The sequence below is a fragment of the Pseudophryne corroboree genome, chromosome 3 (genome assembly GCF_028390025.1).
Source record: "Pseudophryne corroboree isolate aPseCor3 chromosome 3, aPseCor3.hap2, whole genome shotgun sequence".
NCBI classification, from domain to species: domain Eukaryota; kingdom Metazoa; phylum Chordata; class Amphibia; order Anura; family Myobatrachidae; genus Pseudophryne; species Pseudophryne corroboree.
Genome location: NC_086446.1, coordinates 279,206,482 through 279,232,163, shown reverse-complemented (window position 1 = coordinate 279,232,163; position 25,682 = coordinate 279,206,482). Strand labels below are relative to the sequence as shown.

At 48.3% G+C, this 25,682-nt stretch overlaps 1 protein-coding gene across 3 annotated transcripts in view; it reads left to right on the top strand.

The window, feature by feature from the left end:
- UCKL1 (uridine-cytidine kinase 1 like 1) overlaps positions 1–25,682 on the top strand; it is a 177,602-nt gene that overhangs the window by 126,439 nt on the left and 25,481 nt on the right. For all 3 annotated transcript variants that reach the window (XM_063959197.1, XM_063959199.1, XM_063959196.1), the window contains one exon: positions 19,763–19,782. In XM_063959197.1, the coding sequence (XP_063815267.1) occupies positions 19,763–19,782 (20 nt within the window). The remainder of the gene's footprint in view (positions 1–19,762; positions 19,783–25,682) is intronic.

Below are 25,682 nucleotides of genomic sequence, written 5' to 3'. Positions count from 1 at the left end.
CCTCAGAGCGGACCCAGCAGCGTTCAGCGCCATTTTCCTGCCTGTAGATCCTAACAGAGACGCTGACAGGGAGAGCTGTCCCTCCAAGCAACTCCAGCTATCCTGTGCGGTACCAGGGGGTTGCAGAAGGGGGGGGGAGAGGCTGTGTAAATACTGTGTAGTCTATTAAGGTACACAGTAAGTGCTAGGTAGTTGTATTAATTCTACCTCAGGAAGCGCTGTGTGTGTGTGGGTTGGCTCCAATCTCTGCGTCTCTCTGTGGCATATTTGGGGGGAAATTGTGTCTGACATTTCCCTGTGTGTGTGTGTGTGTGTGTGTGTGTGTGTGTGTGTTGTTATCTCCCATAGCTATGTCTAGGGACTCTGTGTCTTATGCTGCAGAGGATGTTTCCTCTCAGGAGGAATCCATTCCATGTACACAGAAATGTAATGTCTTGTCTCGGATCCCTATTAATGAGCCTGAGTGGTTAACCTCTATTAAAGGAATGATCTTTTAGATCTCGACTAGGGTAGCACATACTGAGACTGAAACTCAGGTGTTAAAGAAATCTACGGCAGTTTGGTCAGGTTCTGTTCCTATTCCTGCAAAATCCCCTAGCATGTTCCCACGGAAACGTGCTCTTGTCCAGATTATGCAAGATGGCACGGATACCGACTCTGATACAGCAGACGGGGATGGGGACGTGCTGAAGGTGGCGGCATTCCTTGCAAAGGGGGTGCAGTTTATGATTGAGGCCATTAGAGATGTGTTAAACATTACGGACACAACACCTGAGCAGTTTGAGGAGGCTTACTTCACTGACAATAAGAAAGCCTCGCTAACCTTCCCTGCGTCTAAAGAATTAAACGCTATATTTGAAAAATTCTGGGAAAACTCGGAGAAAAAATTCCAGATCCCAAAAAGGGTTCTAGATTGAAAAAAGGGTACTGGTTGCTTTCCCTTCCCTGTGGAGGATAGGAAAAAATGGGAAAACCTACCCATAGTGGACGCATCTGTCTCTAGACTGTCAAAAAAGGTGGTTTTATCTGTCCCCCTGGATCTACCGCAATAAAGGAACCGGCTGATCGTAAGATTGACACTACGCTCAAATCCATATACATTGCTTCTGGAGTGGCGTTAAGACCCACTATTGCCTGTACATGGATTTCTAAAGCCATAGTAAAGTGGTCAGGCACATTCCTAGTGGATTTGGATACAATGGATAGGAGTGACATTGAATTGTTTATACGTAACATACAGGATTCTGCGGGGTTCATGGTGGAATCTATGAAGGACCTGGGTACGCTAACTGCACAGATATCTTCCATGTCAGTATCAGCTTGCAGAGGACTCTGGCTACGCCAATGGTCTGCAGACGAGGAATCCAGGAGAAGTGTGGAGGACCTACCCTACACAGGTCAGGCTCTATTTGGGGAAGCATTGGATGCGTGGATTTCCATGGCAACTGCGGGTAAGACCTTTCCTTCCCTCTGCTACACCTTCTACGAAGAAACCATTTTCTTCAGCTGCATCGCAGTCCTTTCGGACCGCTAAGGCAAAAAAGTCCAAGCCTCTTACCACCTTCTTCAGGGGTGGTCGGGCAAAATACAAAAAGCCTGCACCCGCAGGCTCCCAGGACCAGAGACCTGCTTCTGGTTCCTCAAAATCCTCAGCATGACGGTAGACCGCAAAGCCTGGAGTATGGGCTGGTGGGTGCAAGGCTCAGACGTTTCAACCACGTCTGGGTGTCGTCCGCCCTGGATCTCTGGGTACAGGATATTGTGTCCCAGGGATACAGACTGGAGTTTCAAGAACTCCTGCCTCACAGATTCTTCATATCTGGCTTGCCAGATTTACTTACAGACAGGGCTATCCTACAGGAAGCCATCCTAACATTGGAAAAGTTACAAGTCATTATCCCAGTTCCACCTCATATGCAAAACAAGGGTTATTATTCAAACCTTTTTGTGGTACCGAAACCGGATGGTTTGGTGAGACCAATTTTGAACTTGAAATCGTTGAACCCTTACCTGAGGATGTTCAAATTCAAAATGGAGTCTCTCAGAGCAGTGATCTCAGGTCTGGAGGAGGGAGAGTTTCTGGTATCCGTGGATATCTAGGATGCGTACCTCCACGTTTTGATTTGGCCGCCACACCAAGCTTATCTCAGATTTGCACTGTTAGACAGTCACTATCAATTTCAGGCACTGCCATTTGGCCTCTCCACAGCACCAAGGGTGTTCACCAAGGTGATGGCAGAGATGATGGCTCTCCTCCGCAGACAGGGGGCGAACATAATTCTATATCTGGACGATCTGCTGATAAAGGCATTGTCCAGGGAGATGTTGTTGCAATCCATTGCTTTCACGACTCATCTGCTCAGGGAACACGGTTGGATCCTGAACCTTCCAAAGTCACATTTGGAGCCAACACGGACATTGTCTTTTCTGGGGATGATCCTCGACACAGAAGTACAGAGGGTGTTTCTGCCAGAGGAGAAAGTGTTGGTGATTCAAACAATGGTCCGTCCGGGAGGTCCTGAAGCCAGCCCGGGTGTCGGTTCAACAGTGCATTCGCCTTCTGGGGAAGGTGGTTGCCTCCTACGAGGCTCTACAGTACAGAAGATTTCATGCTCGGTCCTTCCAACTGGATCTCCTAGACAAGTGGTCAGGATCTCACCTACACATGCACCAGAGGATACGTCTGTCGCCGAAAGCCAGGATTTCACTCTTCTGGTGGCTGCAAATGCCTCACCTTCTGGAGGGCCGTGGGTTCGGGATTCAGGACTGGATCCTTCTAACCACGGATGCAAGTCTCCGGGGATGGGGTGCAGTCACTCAAGGGGAAACCTTTCAAGGAAGGTGGTCAAGCCTGGAATCCAGTCTTCCAATAAACATTCTGGAACTAAGAGCCGTCTACAACGGTCTTCTCCAAGCGGCTCATCTTCTGCGGGATCGAGCTATTCAAGGCAGTCGGACAATGTAACGACGGTGGCCTATATAAACCGACAGGGCGGAATGAAGAGCAGAGCTGCAATGTCAGAGGTAACAAGAGTCATCCTCTGGGCAGAAAAACACGCGTTGACGCTGTCAGCAATCTTCATTCCGGGATTAGACAACTGGGAAGCGGACTTCCTCAGCAGACGCGATCTCTATCCAGGGGAGTGGGGCCTCCGTGTACACCTCAAAGGTGTTCACGGAGGTGACAGATCTTTGGGGTGTACCTCAAATAGACATGATGCCCTCCCGGCTCTAAAAGAAGCTTCGGAGGTATTGCTCCAGGTTAAGAGACCCGCAGGCCGTGGCGGTGGATGCCCTGGTGACTCTGTGGGTGTTCCAGTCAGTGTACGTGTTTCCTCCACTTCAACTCATTCCAAGAGTTCTAAAACTCCTAAGGAGAACAAGAGTTCAGGCAATCCTCATTGGACTGGCCAAGAAGGGCTTGGTACGCGGATCTTCTGGGTCTTCTGTTGGAAGATCCGAGGCCTCTTCCTCTTCGGGAGGACCAACTGCAACAGGGACCATTCGCGTATCAAGACTTACCGCGGCTACGTTTGATGGCATGGAAGTTGAATGCCAGATATTAGCTCGGAAGGGCATTCCGAACAAGGTTATTCCTACCCTGATACAGGCTAGTAAAGGAGTAACGTCTAAACATTACCATCACATTTGGAAAAAGTATGTATCTTGGTGTGAATCCAAGAAGTTTCCTACGGTGGAGTTTCAACTGGGACGGTTTCTCCTCTTCCTGCAAGCAGGTGTGGATATGGGCCAGAGGTTGGGATCCGTAAAGGTCCAGATTTCGGCCCTATCCATTTTCTTCCAGAAACAACTGGCTTCCCTCCCTGATGTTCAGACTTTCTTGAAAGGGGTTCTGCACATCCAGTCTCCCTTTGTGCCACCTACGGCGCCCTGGGATCTTAACGTGGTGTTACAGTTCCTCCAATCGGATTGGTTTGAGCCTCTACCGGAGGTTGAGGTCAAGTTTCTAACGTGGAAGGCTGTCACTTTGTTGGCCATAGCTTCTGCTAGACGGGTGTCGGAGTTGGGGGCTTTGTCTTGTAAGAGCCCCTACTTGATCTTCCATGAAGATAGGGCTGAGCTCCGGACACGGCAGCAGTTCCTTCCGAAGGTTGTCTCGGCATTTCATATCAATCAACCCATTGTGGTGCCAGTTGCTACTGACTCCTCAATTTCATCATAATCCTTGGATGTTGTAAGGGCTCTGAAGATCTATGTGAAGAGGACTGCTCGTCACAGAAAATTGGACTCTCTGTTTGTCCTGTATGAGCCCAAGAAAATTGGGTGTCCTGCTTCTAAGCAGACTATATCTCGCTGGATCAGGTTCACTATCCAGCATGCGTATTCTACGGCAGGATTGCCGTGTCCTACGTCTGTTAAGGCCCACTCTACTCGTAAGGTGGGTTCTTCTTGGGAGGCTGCCCGGGGTGTCTAGGCTTTACAGCTTTGCCGAGCGGCTACTTGGTCAGGGTCGAACACGGTCACTAGGTTCAACAAGTTCGATACTTTGGCCTCTGAGGACCTCAAGTTTGGTCAATCTGTGCTGCAGGAGCATCCGCGCTCTCCCTCCCGTTTTGGGAGCTTTGGTATGGACCCCAGCATCCTCTAGGATGGAAGAGAAAATAGGATTTTAATTACCTACCGGTAAATCCTTTTCTCTGACGTCCTAGTGGATGCTGGGAACTCTGTAAGGACCATGGGGAATAGACGGGCTCCGCAGGAGACTGGGCACTCTAAGAAAGAATTAGGACTACTGGTGTGCACTGGCTCCTCCCTCTATGCCCCTCCTCCAGACCTCAGTTAGAATCTGTGCCCGGCTCGAGCTGGTTGCACACTAGCGGCTCTCCTGAGCTCTTAGTAAAGAAAGTATTTATTAGGTTTTTTATTTTCAGTGAGATCTGCTGGCAACAGACTCACTGCTACGAGGGACTTAGGGGAGAGAAGCGAACCTACCTGCTTGCAGCTAGCTTGGGCTTCTAGGCTACTGGACACCATTATCTCCAGAGGGATCGAACACAGGCCCAGCCTCAGTCGTCCGGTCCCGGAGCCGCGCCGCCGTCCCCCTTGCAGAGCCAGAAGACTGAAGATTCCGAGGAGAAAATCAGCGGCTGAAGACTCCGGTCTTCATTAAGGTAGCGCACAGCACTGCAGCTGTGCGCCATTGCTCCCCATGCACACCACATACTCCGGTCACTGATGGGTGCAGGGCGCTGGGGGGGGGGGGGGCGCCCTGGGCTGCAATTAGATTACCTTAAAAATGGCAAAAAACACATAATATAGTCTAATAAACTATATATGTGTAAAAATCCCCTGCAATAATATTAATAAAAAGAGCGGGAGAAACCCGCCGGAAAAGGGGCGGGGCTATCTCCCTCAGCACACTGGCGCCATTTCCTCTTCACAGCTCCGCTGGAAGGACGCTCCCCAGGCTCTCCCCTGCAGTTTCCAGGCTCAATAGGGTAAAAAAGAGAGGGTGGGCACTAAATTTAGGCGCAATACTGTGTATTATAGCTGCTATAGGGAAAATCACTTTGTGTAGTGTAAATCCCTGTTTATATAGAATGTAAGCTCTCACGAGTAGGGCCCTCTTCCCTCATGTGCTTATACTTTTCTTACTTTAATAATCCTCAACTGCCCAGATCCCACAGTTTTTTGACCACCTGGAACTTATCTCTATGTATACTGGTGTAGTTATGCTTAGTTGCCCTGTACTTGTCCTATATTGTATTCAACTGTAAGTCACTGTTTTCCTATTTTTTATGTGCATTTGTACTCTGTAATCGGGCGCTGCGGAACCCTTGTGGCGCCATATAAATAAAGGATAATAATAATAATAATAATAATAATAATATAGCGCTATGGTGTGTGCTGGCATACTCTCTCTCTGTCTCCCCAAAGGACTTTGTGGGGTCCTGTCCTCAGTCAGAGCATTCCCTGTGTGTGTGCGGTGTGTCGGTACGGCTGTGTCGACATGTTTGATGAGGAGGCATATGTGGAGGCGGAGCAGGTGCCGATAAATGTGATGTCACCCCCTGCGGGGTCGACACCAGAGTGGATGGATATGTGGAAGGTATTAACCAACAGTGTCAACTTCTTACATAAAAGGTTCGATGACATAACAGCTGTGGGACAGCCGGCTTCTCAGCCAGTGCCTGCCCAGGCGTCTCAAAGGCCATCAGGGGCTCAAAAACGCCCGCTACCTCAGATGTCAGACACAGATGTCGACACGGAGTCTGACTCCAGTGTCGACGACGACGAGACTAATGTACATTCCACTAGGGCTATCCGTTGCATGATTACGGCAATGAAAAATGTGTTGCACATTTCTGACATTAACCCAGGTACCACTAAAAAGGGTATTATGTTTGGGGAGAAAAAGCAACCAGTGGTTTTTCCCCCTTCAGATGAGTTAAATGAAGTGTGTGAAGAAGCGTGGGCATCCCCTGATAAAAAACAAGTGATTTCTAAAAAGTTACTAATGGCGCGTACCCTTTCCCACCAGAGGACAGGGTACATTGGGAGACATCCCCGAGGGTGGATAAAGCGCTCACACGCTTGTCAAAAAAGGTGGCACTACCGTCTCAGGATACGGCCGCCTTAAAGGAGCCTGCAGATAGAAAGCAGGAGACTATCCTGAAGTCTGTATATACACACTCAGGTACTATACTGAGACCTGCTATTGCTTCAGCATGGATGTGCAGTGCTGCAGCAGCAGCGTGGTCTGATTCCCTGTCTGATAATATTGATTCCCTTGACAGGGACACTATATTGCTAACCATAGAGCATATTAAAGACGTAGTCTTATACATGAGAGATGCACAGAGGGATATTTGCCGGCTGGCATCTAGAATAAATGCAATGTCCATTTCTGCCAGGAGAGTATTATGGACTCGGCAGTGGACAGGTGATGCGGATTCTAAAAGGCACATGGAGGTTTTGCCTTACAAGGGTGAGGAATTGTTTGGGGATGGTCTCTCGGACCTTGTTTCCACAGCGACAGCTGGGAAGTCGTCATTTTTACCCCAGGTTCCCTCACAGCCAAAGAAAGCACCGTATTATCAGGTACAGTCCTTTCGGCCCCAGAAAGGCAAGCGGGTTAAAGATGCATCCTTTCTGCCCAGAGGCAGGGGTAGAGGGAAAAAGCTGCACCATACAGCCAGTTCCCAAGAACAGAAATTCTCCCCTGCTTCCACTAAATCCACCGCATGATGCTGGGGCTCCACTGGTGGAGCCAGGTGCGGTGGGGGCCCGTCTCCGGAACTTCAGCGACCGGTGGGTTCGCTCACAAGTGGATCCCTGGGTTCTACAAGTGGTATCTCAGGGATACAAGCTGGAATTCGAGACGTCTCCCCCTCGCCGTTACCTCAAATCAGCCTTGCCAGCTACTCCCCCGGACGGGAGGTAGTGCTGGCGGCAATTCACAAGCTGTTCCTCCAGCAGGTGATAATAAAAGTTCCCCTCCTTCAACAGGGACGGGGTTACTATTCCACAATGTTTGTGGTACCGAAACCAGACTGTTCGGTGAGACCCATTCTAAATTTAAAATCCTTGAACACTTATATAAGAAGGTTCAAGTTCAAAATGGAATCGCTCAGGGCGGTTATTGCAAGCCTGGAAGAAGGGGATTACATGGTATCACTGGACATCAAGGATGCGTACCTGCATGTCCCCATTTACCCACCTCACCAGGTGTACCTCCGTTTTGTGGTACAAGACTGCCATTACCAATTCCAGACGTTGCCGTTTGGTCTGTCCACGACACCGAGGGTATTTACCAAGGTAATGGCCGAAATGATGATACTCCTTCGAAAGAAGGGAGTTATAATTATCCCATACTTGGACGATCTCCTTATAAAGGCGAGGTCCAGGGAACAGTTGTTGGTCGGAGTAGCACTATCTCAGGAAGTGCTTCAACAGCACGGCTGGATTCTGAATATTCCAAAGTCGCAGCTGGTTCCTACGACGCGTCTGCTGTTCCTGGGTATGATTCTGGACACAGAACAGAAGAAGGTGTTTCTCCCGGAGGAGAAGGCCAAGGAGTTGTCATCTCTGGTCAGAGACCTCCTGAAACCAAAACAGGTGTCGGTGCATCACTGCACGCGAATCCTGGGAAAGATGGTAGCTTCTTACGAGGCAATTCCATTCGGCAGGTTCCATGCAAGGATCTTTCAGTGGGATCTGTTAGACAAGTGGTCCGGATCGCATCTTCAGATGCATCGGCTGATCACCCTGTCCCCGAGGGCCAGGGTGTCTCTGCTGTGGTGGCTGCAGAGTGCTCATCTTCTAGAGGGCCGCAGATTCGGCATACAGGACTGGGTCCTGGTGACCACGGATGCAAGCCTCCGAGGTTGGGGGGCAGTCACTCAGGGACGAAACTTCCAAGGACAATGGTCGAGTCAGGAGGCTTCCCTACACATAAATATTCTGGAACTAAGGGCCATTTACAATGCCCTAAGTCAGGCAAGACCCCTGCTTCAAAACCAGCCGGTACTGATTCAGTCAGACAACATCACGGCGGTCGCCCATGTAAACCGACAGGGCGGCACAAGAAGCAGGATGGCGATGGCAGAAGCCACAAGGATTCTCAGATGGGCGGAAAATCACGTGATAGCACTGTCAGCAGTGTTCATTCCGGGAGTGGACAACTGGGAAGCAGACTTCCTCAGCAGGCACGACCTCCACCCGGGAGAGTGGGGACTTCATCCAGAAGTCTTCCAACTGATTGTAAACCGTTGGGAAAGGCCACAGGTGGACATGATGGCGTCCCGCCTAAACAAAAAGCTAAAAAGATATTGCGCCAGGTCAAGGGACCCTCAGGCGATAGCTGTGGACGCTCTAATGACACCGTGGGTGTACCAGTCGGTTTATGTGTTCCCTCCTCTTCCTCTCATACCAAAGGTGCTGAGGATAATAAGAAAGAGAGGAGTAAGAACTATACTCATCGTTCCGGATTGGCCAAGAAGGACTTGGTACCCGGAACTGCAAGAAATGATCTCAGAGGACCCTTGGCCTCTGCCTCTCAGACAGGACCTGCTACAGCAGGGGTCCTGTCTGTTCCAAGACTTACCGCGGCTGCGTTTGACGGCATGGCGGTTGAACGCCGGATCCTGATGGAAAAGGGCATTCTGGTTGAAGTCATTCCTACGCTGATAAAAGCTAGGAAAGATGTGACAGCAAAGCATTATCACCGCATATGGCGAAAATATGTTGCTTGGTGTGAGGCTATGAAGGCCCCCACAGAAGAATTTCAGCTGGGTCGATTTCTGCACTTGCTACAGTCAGAAGTGACTATGGGCCTAAAATTGGGTTCCATTAAAGTCCAGATTTCGGCCCTGTCTATTTTCTTTAAAAAAAACTGGCTTCACTGCCTGAAGTTCAGACGTTTGTTAAGGGAGTGCTGCACATTCAGCCCCCTTTTGTGCCCCCAGTGGCACCTTGGGATCTCAACGTTGTGTTGGATTTCCTAAAATCACATTGGTTTGAGCCACTTCAGACCGTGGAATTAAAATATCTCACGTGGAAAGTGGTCATGCTTTTGGCCTTGGCTTCGGCTAGGCGGGTGTCAGAATTGGCGGCTTTGTCCTGTAAAAGCCCCTATCTGATCTTCCATATGGACAGAGCAGAATTGAGGACGCGTCCCCAATTCCTCCCTAAGGTGGTATCAGCGTTTCATTTGAACCAACCTATTGTGGTGCCTGCGGCTACTCGGGACTTGGAGGCCTCCAAGTTGCTGGACGTAGTCCGGGCCCTGAAAATCTATGTTTCCAGGACGGCTAGAGTCAGAAAAACTGACTCGCTGTTTATCCTGCATGCACCCAACAAGCTGGGTGCTCCTGCTTCTAAGCAGACTATTGCTCGCTGGATCTGCTCCACGATTCAACTTGCACATTCTGCGGCTGGACTGCCGCATCCTAAATCAGTAAAGGCCCATTCCACGAGGAAGGTGGGCTCTTCTTGGGCGGCTGCCCGAGGGGTCTCGGCTTTACAACTTTGCCGAGCTGCTACCTGGTCGGGATCAAACACGTTTACAAAATTCTACAAGTTTGATACCCTGGCTGAGGAGGACCTTGAGTTTGCTCATTCGGTGCTGCAGAGTCATCCGCACTCTCCCGCCCGTTTGGGAGCTTTGGTATAATCCCCATAGTCCTTACGGAGTTCCCAGCATCCACTAGGATGTCAGAGAAAATAAGAATTTACTCACCGGTAATTCTATTTCTCGTAGTCCGTAGTGGATGCTGGGCGCCCATCCCAAGTGCGGATTGTCTGCAATACTTGTATATAGTTATTGCCTAACTAAAGGGTTATTGTTATGAGCCATCTGTTCGTGAGGCTCAGTTATTATTCATACTGTTAACTGGGTATAGTTATCACGAGTTGTACGGTGTGATTGGTGTGGCTGGTATGAGTCTTACCCGGGGTTCCAAATCCTTTCCTTATTGTGTCAGCTCTTCCGGGCACAGTTTCCCTAACTGAGGTCTGGAGGAGGGGCATAGAGGGAGGAGCCAGTGCACACCAGTAGTCCTAATTCTTTCTTAGAGTGCCCAGTCTCCTGCGGAGCCAGTCTATTCCCCATGGTCCTTACGGAGTTCCCAGCATCCACTACGGACTACGAGAAATAGAATTACCGGTGAGTAAATTCTTATTTTCTCGTAGTCCGTAGAGGATGCTGGGCGCCTGCCCAGCGCTTTGAGATCCTGCAGTGGTTGTTTAACTCAGTACTGCTTAATTATTGGTTAAGTACTGTTTTGTTACTTGGTTAAGTAATCGTGTTCAGCCATTGCTGATTTTTCAAGCTGGTTAGCTTGGTTTGCCTTGTATGTGTGAGCTGGTGTGAATCTCGCCACTATCTGTGTAAAATCCTTCTCTCAAAGTTGTCCGTCTCCTCGGGCACAGTTACTAGACTGAGTCTGGTCGGCGGGGCATAGACATATACCCCATGGTACTAATGTGGACCCCAGCATCCTCTACGGACTACAAGAAAAGGATTTACCGGTAGGTCATTAAAATCCTATTTTAAAGTGCCCAGGTTCATTTGGACCCCATCTATACCCCTCTGTACTAAAGTACCTGCCCCAGTATACCCTACAGACTACGAGAAAGGGATTTAGCGTAAGGTAATTCAAATCCTATTTTCAGGGGGGGGGGGATTATTCAATTGTGTTGCCTGTATCTGGAGTCCTTTATAACCTTCCAGGAGCACTCAATACAGAAAAACACGTTTATACACACACTCTACAGCTGTGAAAATACAGCATGTCTCCAACTCCAACCGAATATTCTTATTTACAATATTGGCAATATACAGTCATGATGTTCCCTAACTGTAAAGTCTTATTGAAGACACAAATGAAGCTGCTACAAGCAATATTTTAGGAACTGCAAGGTTGAAATGAATGAAGCGTGTGGTTTATGGATCATAAATTGATAGTACCCCTTACTCCCTCCATGACTCACAAATATAGGTGTTGGAAGTTTGCTCTTTGCCCCCTCCTGACTGGTACAAATCAACATTTCGGAGCACATTGTTTGTTGTTGCTCAGCAACTGCACTCAGACTTACATTGTCATGAGACTACAGAGTTTACCAACTGTCCTTCTTTCATCTGTCCTAGATGGATGGATGTATTTGGGCTGGTGGCATTGTGAGTGTTCGGGATCCTGACGTGGGTCTGCTGGGTGCCGGCGACGTAACCGCATCCCTTTTATTTATGTGGTGTGTGAGGAGTAGAATGAAGGAACACTGAACGAATGAATATAGAGGGTCATTCTGACCCGTTCGCTCGCTGCTTCTTGTCACAGCCAAGCGAACGGGTCCCTACTGATTGACAGGCAGAGGCGATCGCTGTGCGAGAGGGGGCGGAACGGCGACATTTGGCCGCCATTTCGTGCGGGCAGGGGAGCGACGAGTAGCTCCCGGCCAGCACGCTAAAGCTGCGCTGGCCGGCAGATTGAAGTGCAAAGCAGCGGCGTAACTAGGGTTTTTGGAGCCCAGGGCACAATCAATAATGGCGCCCCCCCCCCCCCCCCAAAAAAAAAAACAACAACAACAAAAGGAAAGTTTGTGCACACGCCACCGGTGTCACTGTATGTAAAGATGTCATGGTGTGTATGTATAGATATAGGTGCAGTGGTCGAAGTGGAATTTTTGAACGGGGATTGAAAAAGTGTAGATAGCAATTATAGCACATGGTATGAGCCGAAATTCACATTATAGCACACGGTACGAGCAGAAATTCACATTACAGCACACAGTATGTGCCGAAATTCACATAATAGCACACGGTATGAGCCGAAATTCACATAATAGCACACAGTATGAGCCAAAATTCACCATTATAGCACACGGTATGAGCCGAAATTCACATTACAGCACATGATATGAGCCGAAATTTACGTTATAGCACATGGTATGAGAAAAAAAAGCAGCAGCATGCCGGATATCAGCAGCCGTGGGTGCAGGCTGTACATACTTCAGGCAGCTGGATATTCAACAGTGCTGAGAGCCTCCGGAGCCCGCACCCCCCAGAGCTGCAGTACACCGGCAGAGGACACCCATCCCCCGAACCCTGCGTAGCCCATAGTCTGAGATAGGCAGCATGTTGAACGCGGAAGCAGAAGCCGCTTGTTGCTGGTCAACATGCTGCCGATCTCCGGCTTTGGGCTACGCACCGCTACGCACGCAGGGCCGGATCTAGGGGGGGGCGAAGGGGGCGACCGCCCCCCCTAACACAGTCATAGCCACGCCCACTTTTGAGCAGAAGAGAGCTCTCCGGGGAGAGCCTGAGGCAGAACGATGTGTTTCAGCTTATACCACAGCAGCACAGAGGAGCCAGGAGAGCAAGGGTTACAGAGCATTTGCCCCTCACTTGCTGGTGTGTGGGTACTAGGGCTAATAAATACAAGTCTCACTCAAAAAGTTCAGTCAGAATTGAGAGAGGAGGAGTTAGGATTGCAGATGGGAGAAGTTGGGACTGTAAAGGGAGGAGTCAAGATTAAACAGTAAACCGCCCCCCCTAAAGAAAAGTCTAGATCCGTCCCTGTACGCACGTGCCTTACAGCCCGCACTCTCGGCTGCTGATAACCGGCATGCTGCCCCTGCTGCTGACTTTATACCCACCCGGCTCGGCCACCCAGCTGGATGGTGAGTGAGAAGGGCATCTCAGTGCCCGTGGTTTAATACATATCCCTCATCGGTAAATGGCCTCTGTGGTAAATGGTACTAATGCTTACCGTGGCGGTAAGCATTAGTACAACCCGCCCTATAGGTGTAAAGTCAATATCAAACACAGACTGCCCCACCCCCTTACTTACACACACACACACACACACACACACACACTCACACAGTCAGACTGTATATTACACACACACAGACTGGCCACCCCCAAACCCCACACACACCCACATTCTCATACTTTCCCCTCCCCCACGCACACTGGACTGCAAAAATTGACACACACTCACACTGTTACACACAATTAAAACACACGCACTCACACTGTCCCGTACCCCACCCCCCCCTCTCACGACAGTAAACTGCTGCTCACCTGCACCTCCGAGGCCGCCGCACATAATTCTGTTTTTCCCATAGTCAGACACATTTACATCATCCCTATCCTTTACTCCCAGGGCGATATCACAACATTCACTTTATCGTCAAAGATAAATTGGAGCCTCCTCCTAACTTTCTATCATTCCCTGGTGCAGCAATAACAGAGGTGCCTCTGCCACCTGCCCCAGCTCTGCAGATCTTACACCAGCTGGGGAAAAGTTTAGGAGAAGAAAGTGATGCTATAATAGCAAGCAGAGTATATAATATCTGCTCGCAGCACTCTCTCCTACCTGTCCTCGCTTATAACCACGTGCGTACGCGCGCACGCGATATGATGCTGCAGGGGGGGGGGGGAGTAGGGGGAGGTTTCTAACTGCCGCTGCCTGTACAGTGGTACAGGCGCAGCAGCTGGGGATGACGGGGAGAGCGCCGCGGGTAGCGCAGGAACCCTGTCGCATGGGGCGAGTGGGCCGTGCAGGTGCCGGCCTGCCTCTGCTGCTTGCTCCATGCTAGTTACGCCTCTGGTGCAAAGGCATCGCCACTGTGCGATGCCTTTGCACTTCTGCAGGGGACCGACACTGACATGCGGGGCAGACTAGCCCTGTGCTGGGCATCCCCCCGCATGTCAGTGTGAATGATCGTAGCTGTGCTAAATTTAGCACAGCTACGATCAACTCGGAATGACCCACCTAGTGTATATTAAAGGGATTTCCCTCCGACATCACCTTTTGTTAAATAGTGCCTCCCTCCCTCCCCTCACATACAGATTTATAGATTGGATTGACTCCCCTGCTTGAATGCTGTATACCACAATGCTGATTTGGGCCCTGTAAAATGTCAAAATTAGTCATTTATTCCATAGAATGTGAAAGTGGTTGCTATCATTTACTAAACATAGGACTGAATGCAGTGTATCCAGCACCCAGGACTGAACGCGCGCGTGTCTGTCTGTGTCTCTCTCTCTCTCTCTCTCTCTCTCTCTCTCTCTCTCATATCAAGAAGGAGAGAACAGGAGTAGAACCTATAGAGGGGCGGCACTCGTTATACCGGCTGTCGGGATCCTGGTGCTCAGCATAGCGGCGCTGGAATACCGACCGCTGGTATACCGACCGCTGGTATACCGACAACTTTTCTCCCTCTTGGGGTGTTCACGACACCCCTGGAGGGAGAATAAATAGTGTGGCGCGCCCGCAGCGTGGCGAGCACATTGAGCCCGCAAGGGGCTCTTTTGTGCTCACACCGCTGCCGGCATTCCGGCTGTCGGGATCCCGGCACCGGTATGCTGGGCGCCAGGATCCCGACAGCCGGCAATTTGTACTACACCCCTATAGAGACATTCACTTTGCAGGGATTTCCATTTAGAAATAATAGTGATAAAATGGTCTCTGTCTGGGATAGTAATGTATGCAGGTCTTGTGTGTATTTTCTTACTGAAAGCGGTCAGTTTTAATAAGGGGTATTGTATGGTTGTTCTGAGCCTCGTTATTGATGAGCTTTGTGTCTGTCTTTGTGTGTTCTCACGCTGCCTGTGTCTGTCCTACTGCTGCAGAGGGAGATCAGTGTCAGGTAAGAGACACCACAGACTTGTGCAGGGTGATGCTGGTTCAGTGTTGCTGTCCCTTTTCCTGTTGAAAGATGTGTCATTCTCAGAACTGATGTAATGATGTACCTGACCCATAATGAGACAGACGTGTTTTTATAGCACATTGCAGCTCTCTGTTCCCGGATCATAATAATGACTAACCTTACACGGACAGAAATGTGACAACTTATATTTTTTATACAAATAACAGAATTGTACAAACCTCACAGAGCTATATTAGCTGTGTTAGGTATGTTCTTACCACTACACGTGTGTACTTTGAAGTTTTAGTCCCGAAACCTTAGCACTTATAACGGAATCCGGTCTCTAGGTCGACAGTGTCAAGGTCGACCCCTATTGGTCAACAGTAACTAGGTCGACAGGGTCTCTAGGTCGACATGTTCTAGGTTGACACACATTTTTCACGATTTTTTTTATTTTTTAACCTTTTCATACTTAACAATCCACGTGGACTACGCCCAAAGCATGGCGAGCGAAGCGAGGGGACACGGTGCACTAATTGGGGTTCCCGGTCACTCTACGAAGAAAACGACACCAAAAAAACAGAAAAAACTCATGTCGACCTTTTGACCTGTCGACCTAAAGACCCTGTCGTCGACCTAGTTACTGTCGACCAATAGTGGTCGACCTAGACACTGTCGACCTAGTTGCTATCTACCTTCCATACCACACCCCTTATAACATGGAAGTGATCCTTGTATAATTGAAAAGCAATAATCACAATAAATAATGGCAAATCTGATAATAAAAGAGAGAAAGCTGTAGCTAATATCGAGATTAAAGGCCTGAGACTATGGGGGAAGGTTTTTGTTTAGGGAAAATTGCTCTGTTACACCAACGACCACTGGCTGCTCAACATATAACTTTGGTTGCTATTCACTTGATGATCTTCGTTGACTTCCAAGATCATTTTTCTGTTACTCAACTCAGAGTTGCAGTGGAGGACATAGCCAGCATACCTGCAGCCAGTCCTGTCTGCCACAGAGGCCAGCCTGCTAAGCAGGTGTCTGTAGCAGACAAGATTGGCTGGATTAAAGGTTGTTAATCTGTACGGGATATCTATTTAAATATTCTCAAACTGTGAGCAACATTCCACCGCTGAACAGATCACATTCAAGAAAGTCCAATTCGAATCCAGTCTGACAGCACAGTGACAATAGCCTATATATATATATATATATATATATATATATATATATATATCTACCAGTGTGACTCTGGATCCAGAAAAATAGGTCACTGTACCCAAAGATCTTTTACCAAGTGATTGGTCACTGCAATTATAGATAACATGATGTCTGAAAAGCCATAGGTTACCAGGTAAGTGTACCAGCTATATTTACTGTTGTTGATTATTCCATGTCTGTTTCCACTGGCCTGTCTTTTCCCATTTATTGCACTTAAACCACAAGCTCACAATTAAAGTTGAATATAAAATGCATACAGCTAGGTGATTCTTATACTCGGTTATAAAGGACCTTGCTTCTTATTTGCTGGTATTTCCAAGCTGTTTCGCCATCTTCAACATCCCTTACAGGAGCCTGCTCTACCGTATGATCTTAACCATGTCCTCTCCATGCTGCAACATCCTCCTTTTGAGCCACTGACGTGATAATGATGTGATGTCAATGAATAAACATTCTCTGTAAAGTACTGCATAAATTATTGCTGCTATTTAAACGGGATTGGGTCAGAATCCTGATATTGCTCGGAAAGCCTGTGCTGGCATCCCAACTAAGGACACCATCCCAATACCATATTCCCGACCGCCAGGTTCCCGAACCGCAAGACATGTGAGGTTAGTTTTAGGCTGTGGGGAGGGGGGGATTAGGGTTAGACTGTGGGGGAGGGGTGTTAGGTTTAGGCTGTGGGAAGGTAGGGGTTAGGTTTAGGCACCACCGGGGAGGGTTAGGGTTAGGCTATATAGGGGCAGGGTTAGGTTTAGGTTCCGGGAAGGGAGAGTTAGGGGAACATTGGTAACGGGTAAGTATACTTTCCATGCTCCTGTCAGGATTCTCACCATCAGAATGCCACAGTCTGTATTTTGACCCCCGGCATATCATACCCAACCCCTATAAACAATACTTACAAATTATGGACCTTCTCAAAAAGTACCTGTTCAACAGAATGACCTTGTTTGTATACATTTGCCCTGTTTTGTACCCTTGCTCTGTACAGTGCTGTGGAAATTTTGGCACCTCATAATTAAAAATAATAAAATATCTAACAGTAAGTGAAACAATACCCTTATCTGTTTCCCAGCCACGGTCCTCAAGGCACACTAACAGTCCAGGTTTTAAGGATTGCCATACTTTAATTACCTCAGTTTTTTTTTATTTAACTACCTGTGCTCAAGCATGAACATCACAAAAACTTGGACTGTTAGCCTAGGATCTCAGTGATGGCTAACCTTGACACTCCAGGTGTTGTTGAACTACACATCCCAGCATGCCCTGCTACAGTTTGGCTATTTGGCCATGCTAAAACTGATGCAGGGCATGCTGGGATGTGCAGTTCAACAACAGCTGGAGTGTCAAGGTTAGCCATCACTGGCCTAGGTACACACTATACAATTAGTTGTTAAATTTGTGTTTTAAATAATTTGTATGAACGACAGGTTTTGTTAGTTTTCCAGTGTTTGGGAGCAAATGGTCGATTGTCATTTGCTGTAATCCATTACCAGGTTTTCATTCCAACCAGCTAGATCTGGTAGATTATCTGCGAGATAATTGTATAGTGTGTACCTAGCTTTAGTGTGCCTTGAGTGAGGTTGGGAAACACTGCTGTAGAACTTTGATACCTCCATCTATTTTCTTCAATGGCACTTGGGGGTCAATTTAAATAGGCGCGACTAAGTCACACCCGTGAGTAAGTGCGGCCATAGACCACACTTATGGTACCACCAGAGTCACAGGGCAGTATTCAATTCTTTTCACCCTCATTCAATTCTTTTCACCCCCTTCCACACCCGTTTTGTTTATGCTGATGGGCGTGGTATAATCCTTTCAGCTCGCTACCACCGGGGAAGTGAGGGCACCCAACCCTTTACACAGCTAAACCTGATTACTATGGGCGTGATATGCATGATAACGGTGATCACTTTAGAAAGGAGATTGGGCGTGATATATCATTTGAATACTGCCCACAGAGTTTTGTTTGCAGCCTCATGTTTCATTGATAGGTGATGTTTTAAATATATGTTCAAGAATGTTTTCTTGTTGAACATGGTACAGTGCTGCATACTCTATATAAGATGCAGTTCTTATTGTCTATGATGTCATATTAACATTATTGTATTTAAAATAGAAAGGAATTACCAGCCTCGGTAGCATATTAAGGAGAGAGCTTCTATGAGCCAAAAGCCCACAACGATGAAACCGACATACCTTACACACATCTGCTCTACTCCAGTGTCTCTGTTGTTAACCATTAGCATTATTTCTGTGTCTCTTTCACACTTTTTGTCTCTCCCTCGCACAAACTGCTTCTACTCTCTCCCCTCCCTCCCGTGTCTTTTGTTGCCACAGAGCAACTTGATTTGGGTGGGGTGGTTATTTTTCCACTGTGGGTCAGATCTATGTATGAGAGCAGGAAGCTGCCCACACTCCTTCCTCTCATAGCCTCCCCCTACACGTTGTACAGGAAGCCCACAAATCTTCTATCACCTGCAGCCTGACACCACTCGGACACTGCACCCAAGGTGGCTATTTTAAGACAAGGTTTACATTTGGTATTAATATAAAGATCTGTTACCGCCAAAGAAGAACAGGGCAATCATTGAATGTGCAAATGATTGCAGCATGTTGTATTTCTCAACTGCTACCTTTTAGGAGATTAATTAGATTCCTATTTTGTAGTGGGAACATTGGATACAGTGTGCATTTGTACATATATTTGCCTGCATAATGTCTATTATTGTCAGTCTGTTAGCCATATAGAGGGGATGTGTGGGGTAAGTTGGTCATACACCTAAAATTATCTTTCTAACCAGCCATCTAGTTGGCTGGTTGGAACGAAAATCTGGTAATGTATGGCGCAAATGACAAACAATAATTCTCTTTCAAATGCTGGAAAATGGCCAAAAATGGTTGTTCAGACATTGGTTAACTCATACCTCCCAACATGACCCTCTCCAGGAGGGACACAATGCTCTGCTCCTGTACTTTTCTCCTAATTTATGAATGCCGGCACCTGTGTTGAACTATTTAATGGATAAGAAGGTGTTTCAGCACAGGTGATGGCAATCATAAATTAAGAGAAAAGTCCAGGAGCAAAGCATTCTGTCCCTCCTGGAAAGGGTCATGTTGGGAGGTATGGTTAAATCACAAGGATTTAACCAACTTGTCTTAACAACAATTTTGATCCATTTTCCAGTGTTTTGGGATCAAATGGTCAATTGTCGTTTGATCCATACAGTACCAGATTTTCGTTAGAACCAACCAATTAGATGGCTGGTTGGAAAGATCATCTTTAGGTGTATGGCCAGCCTTTGCAGGGATGCATCCATCCATAACTGTCCCGTTCAACTGCTGACTTCTCCTTTCTCCTTCCATGTGTGACCCCTACTCTGCTCATCCTCTCCCTTCTTCCCGTGTATATTCTTGGCAGAGGAAGCTCCGCTGGGACATGTGAGATTTGTGTTCAACTTGCATGTTCCTTCACCTCTGATGACATCTCTTGTGTTCTCACTCTGCCTTGGTTATCTTATTTATTACATCTGTGTGCAATTGAATGATGTAAAACACTGACACAATTAACCTGTAGTGGGAACTTTGCATGGTATTTAGACTTTACCTATCCAAGTTGATAGAGGATTCACTTGTGGGCCCTGTATCTCACAAGCCCCTCTTACCTGTCTGCCTTAGTAAACATATGTGATTAGCGATCCTTACCACTTTGTAAAGTGCCGCCATCCAGTTTCAGCCCATGTTCTCTGGCAGAAATGACACCCAGTGCTACAGAACAGAATTGTGCGCTGCGCCTTGGCTGTTTTGTGCTCTGCAGATAAAGACAATGACTCTTCATCATAACTTGATTTACTATTTACAAACTGCTCTGCTCCCCAACTCTTCATTTTTGTCTGTGTTGTAGAAACCTGGGTTGAATTGATTAATTAATGTTTAAGAACTCTTTCTCATCAGTTAATTAACAAAACACGGGTAACTGCAATAGAAAAAATAGGATTTTAATACCTACCGGTAAATCCTTTTCTCCTAGTCCGTAGAGGATGCTGGGGACTCCAAAAGGACCATGGGGTATAGACGGGATCCGCAGGAGACATGGGCACACTAAAAGACTTTAACTGGGTGTGAACTGGCTCCGCCCTCTATGCCCCTCCTCCAGACCTCAGTTATAGGAACTGTGCCCAGGGGAGACGGACATTTTGAGGAAAGGATTTTTGTTAACTAAGGGCGAGAGACATACCAGCTCACACCACAAACACACCATACAACTGGATTAGCAGGAATACCAGATAACAGTATGAACTAACAACAGCAACAAGCTGAACATAACTGATACACAACCTTTGTGCAACCGAAAACAACAAGTATCAATACAACTGCAAGAAACAGTCCGCACTGGGATGGGCGCCCAGCATCCTCTACGGACTTGGAGAAAAGGTAGGTATTAAAATCCTATTTTCTCTTACATCCTAGAGGATGCTGGGGACTCCAAAAGGACCATGGGGTCTATACCAAAGCTCCAGACCAGGCGGGAGAGTGCGGACGACTCTGCAGCACCGATTGAGCAAACATGAGGTCCTCCTCAGCCAGGGTATCAAACTTATAGAACTTAGCAAAAGTGTTTGAACCCGACCACGTAGCTGCTCGGCAAAGTTGAAGTGCCGAGACCCCTCGGGCAGCCGCCCAAGACGAGCCCACCTTCCTGGTAGAATGGGCCTTTACTGACTTCGACAACGGCACCCCAGTCGAAGAATGAGCGTGCTGAATCGTATTACAAATCCAGCATGCAAAAGTCTGCTTGGAAGCAGGATTTCCAATCTTGTTGGAAGCATACAGGACAAACAGTGTTTCCGTTTTCCTAACAAGAGCCGTCCTAGCAACATAAATTTTCAAAGCTCTTATGACATCAAGAGATTTTGGGACTGCCACAGCCTCCGTAGCCACAGGCACCACAATAGGTTGATTTATGTGAAACGAAGAAACCACCTTCGGCAGAAATTGTTGACGAGTCCTCAATTCCGCTCTATCCAAATGAAAAATCAAATATGGGCTCTTGTGAGACAAAGCCGCCAATTCTGACACTCGTCTGGCAGACGCCAAAGCCAAAAGCATGACCACTTTCCAAGTGAGAAACTTTAACTCAACCTTTCGCAAAGGTTCAAACTTCAAACCAGTGAGACATAAGAAACTGTAACACCACTTCAAGATCCCACGGTGCCACGGGTGGCACAAACGGAGGATGGATATGCAACACTCCCTTCACGAAAGTCTGAACCTCAGGAAGGGCGGACAATTCTTTTTGAAAGAAAATAGATAAAGCCGAAATCTGCACTTTGATGGAACACAGTTTCAGGCCTGCATCCACGCCTGCCTGCAAAAAATGGAGGAAACGACCCAAATGAAACTCCTCCGCAGGAGCCGCTTTGGTTTCACACCACGACACATATTTTCTCCATATACAGTGATAATGTTTTGCCGTGACCTCCTTCCTAGCCTTAAGGAGAGTGGGGATGACCTCCCCGGGAATACCTTTCCGAGCTAAGATTTGGCGTTCAACCTCCACGCTGTCAAACGCAGCCGCGGTAAGTCCAGAAACACACAGGGCCCCTGCAGTAACAGGTCCTCTCGTAGAGGAAGCGGCCAAGGATCTTCTACTAGCAACTCCTGAAGATCCGGATACCAGGCCCTCCGTGGCCAATCTGGAACGACGAGTAGTGCCTGAACCCTTGTTCATCTTATAATCTTCAATACTCTTGGAATGAGAGGAAGAGGAGGGAAGACATACACCGACTGAAACACCCACGGAGTTACCCAGGGTGTCCACTGCACTGGCTTGGGGGTCCCTCGACCTGGAACAATACTTCAGAAGCTTCTTGTTGAAGCGAGACGCCATCATGTCTATTTGAGGAATTCCCCAGTTCCTTGTCACTTCTGCAAATACCTCTTGATGAAGAGCCCACTCTCCTGGATGGAGATCGTGTCTGCTGAGGAGGTCTGCTTCCCAGTTGTCCACGGAGTACTCTTGTGGCCTCCGCCATTGCCGCCCTGCTCTTTGTTCCGCCTTGGCGTTTTACGTACGCCACCGCTGTTATGTTGTCCGACTGGATCAGGAAAGGGAGACCCTGAAGAAGGTTCTTCGCCTGCAGAAGGCTGTTGTAAATGGCTCTTAACTCGAGAACATTTATGTGGAGACAAGATTCCTGGCTTGACCATTTTCCCTGGAAACTTCTTCCTTGTTTGACTGCACCCCAGCCTCGGAGACTTGCATCTGTGGTCAGCAGGACCCAGTCCTGGATTCCGAATCGGCGTCCCTCTAGAAGGTGAGAACCGTGCAGCCACCACAGGAGAGAAATCCTGGTCCTGGCTGGAAGATAGACTTATTTTCCGGTGCATGTGCAGGTGAGACCCGGGGGGGAGGGGGGGGGGGGGTGTTATCTCCTGAAGCTCCAGTTTGTACCCTTGGGACACTATGTCTAAGACCCAAGGATCCAGGGCCGATTGAAACCAGACCTGACTGAAGAATCGGAGACGGCCCCCCACCGGCACGGACTCCCGCAGGGGAGCCCCAGCGTCATGCGGTGGACTTGGTAGAGGCGGGGGAGGACTTTTGGTCCTGGGTGCCAGACACGGCAGGTGACCTCTTTCCCCTTCCTCTACCCTTTGAAGCGAGGAAGGACGAGCCCTTTCCTTTTTTGTATTTATTAGGCCGAAAGGACTGCATCTGATAATGGGGCGCCTTTTTCTGTTGTGTGGAAACATAAGGAAGAAAAGATGACTTACCCGCAGTAGCGGTAGACACCAGGTCAGCAAGGCCATCACCAAACAAGACACTACCTTTAAAAGGAAGAGCTTCCATAGCTTTCTTGGAGTCGGCATCAGCATTCCATTGATGAATCCACAGCGCCCTCCTGGCCGAGACCGCCATGGCATTGGCTCTTGATCCCAAGAGGCCAATATCCCTCGCCGCATCCTTTAGGTAATCTGCAGCGTCCTTGATATAACCAAGAGTCAAAATAATGTTATCCTTATCAAGGGTATCCATATCGGAAGCTAAATTATCAGCCCACTTAGCAATAGCACTACTCACCCATGCCGACGCCACAGCAGGTCTGATTAATGCACCAGCAGTAACGAAAATGGCCTTCAATGTTGTCTCCTGCTTGCGATCCACCGGATCCTTGAGGGCAGCCGTGTCAGGAGACGGAAGCGCCACCTTTTTGGACAATCGGGATAAAGCCTTGTCCACATTTGGAGACGACTCCCATTTCTCCCTGTCGTCAGAGGGGAAAGGATATGCCATAAAAATTCTCTTGGGAATCTGCCACCTTTTGTCAGGCGACTCCCAAGTCTTTTCAGTTTTCACAAAGAGCGTTCAGTTCATGAGAGGGGGGAAACGTCACCTCAGGCTTTTTTCCCTTATACAAACAACCCCTTTTCTCTGGAACAGGGGATTCTTCAGAAATATGCAAAACATCTTTAATAGCCACAATCATGTACTGAATACTCTTAACTACCTTTGGATGTACAGTAGCCTCATTGAAATCGACACTGGAATCAGAGTCTGTGTCGGTATCTGTATCTGCCATCTGGGTAAATGAACGTTTTTGTGACCCTGAGGGGGTCTGTACCTGAGACAAAGCGTCCTCCATGAATTTCCTCCATGTTTGTGTCTGAGAATCAGATTTATCTAGCCTCTTAGACAATAATGCTTCGTTTGCATTCAATGTACTCAACATATTCACCCAATCAGCAGTCGGCTGTGCCGACAGAGTCATTCCCAAATCTTTTTCTGCGCCCCCAGTAACTTCCTCCGGGGAGGAACACTCAGCCTCAGACATATCGACACGCAGTACCGACACAGCCACACACTGGCCAAATAAAGGGGACAGAACCACAGGGAAGCCTGTAGAGAGAACACACAGGGAGTATGCCAGCTCATACCCCAGTGCCCATATACTACAAAACAAATAATATATGTTGTTTGCGCTGTAAATATACACATATAAAGCACCAAATTGCATGTGCCCCCCCCCCCCCCACTCCCGTTTTGCTCCCTTGTTACTTGTAAGGAGCTTGGAGGTCCGGGCCAGCGTCTCTGCAGCGGTTGTGGAGAGAGAAAATGGCGCTGGTAAGCTGTGCGGCTAAGCCCCGCCCCTTCCCGGCGTGCTGTAGTCCCGCTCAAATTTGAATTTCTTTATACTGGCGGGGGTATCGTATACGGTGCCCGTGCACCGAATATGCCTATTGCCAGTGCAAAAAAGACCCTCAGTAACTGCTGCCCAGGGCGCTCCCCCACAGCGCCCTGCACCCTGTGAGTGCCATTGGTGTGTGTGTGGGAGCATGGAGTGCAGCGCGACCGCTGCGCTGTACCTCCGTTACTGAAGTCTTCTGCCGTCTGAAGCCTTCTGTTCTTCTAATACTCACCCGGCTTCTCTCTTCTGGCTTCTGTGAGGGGGGTGACGGCGCGGCTCCGGGAACAAGCAGCTAGGCGCACCAAGTGATCGAACCCTCTGGAGCTAATGTGTCCAGTAGCCTAAGAAGCAGAGCCTTTGAACTAAGAAGAAGTAGGTCTGACTTCTCTCCCCTCAGTCCCACGATGCAGGGAGCCTGTAGCCAGCAGGTTTCCCTGAAAATAAAAAACCTAACAAAAGTCTTTCCAGAGAAACTCAGTAGAGCTCCCCTAGTGTGTGTCCAGTCACTCCTGGGCACAGAATCTAACTGAGGTCTGGAGGAGGGGCATAGAGGGAGGAGCCAGTTCACACCCAGTCAAAGTCTTTTAGTGTGCCCATGTCTCCTGCGGATCCTGTCTATACCCCATGGTCCTTTTGGAGTCCCTAGCATCCTCTAGGACGTAAGAGAAATAAATAAGAAAAGCTTCTAACATTTTACATAAGGTAGAAGTGGTGCCCACTTATACCGCTTTTCCACTGACATGAAAGTCCTGCTTTATTGTCTAGTGACCCGGGAATCCAACACTGGTAGCAAGGAGAAACCGAGTAAGGCTCAGTGTAAACGGGCAACCCAGGTCATCCGACCAGGACCTGTTTACAACAGAGGGAGAACCCATAACTTCCAACTTCAGTATCCTGCAGTAGGTTGGGAGACAGGCTGTCCACGCTGCGGCTCTGTCTGCTAAAGGTGAATAGATGCTGCGCACGCCTCCATTTGGTACACAGAGGAGCCTTGGGGCAGTCTAGCAGGTGCCAGTGCTGGGCTCACCCCCAGCATGACGTGGAGTGGCATCAACAAGAGGGTGTGGCCTAACTGGAATAATTTGAGTTGGAGCCACAGTGTAAAGGGCTCTGCCCTGGTTTGCAATTGTGTTCCAAATCTCAACTCAGACC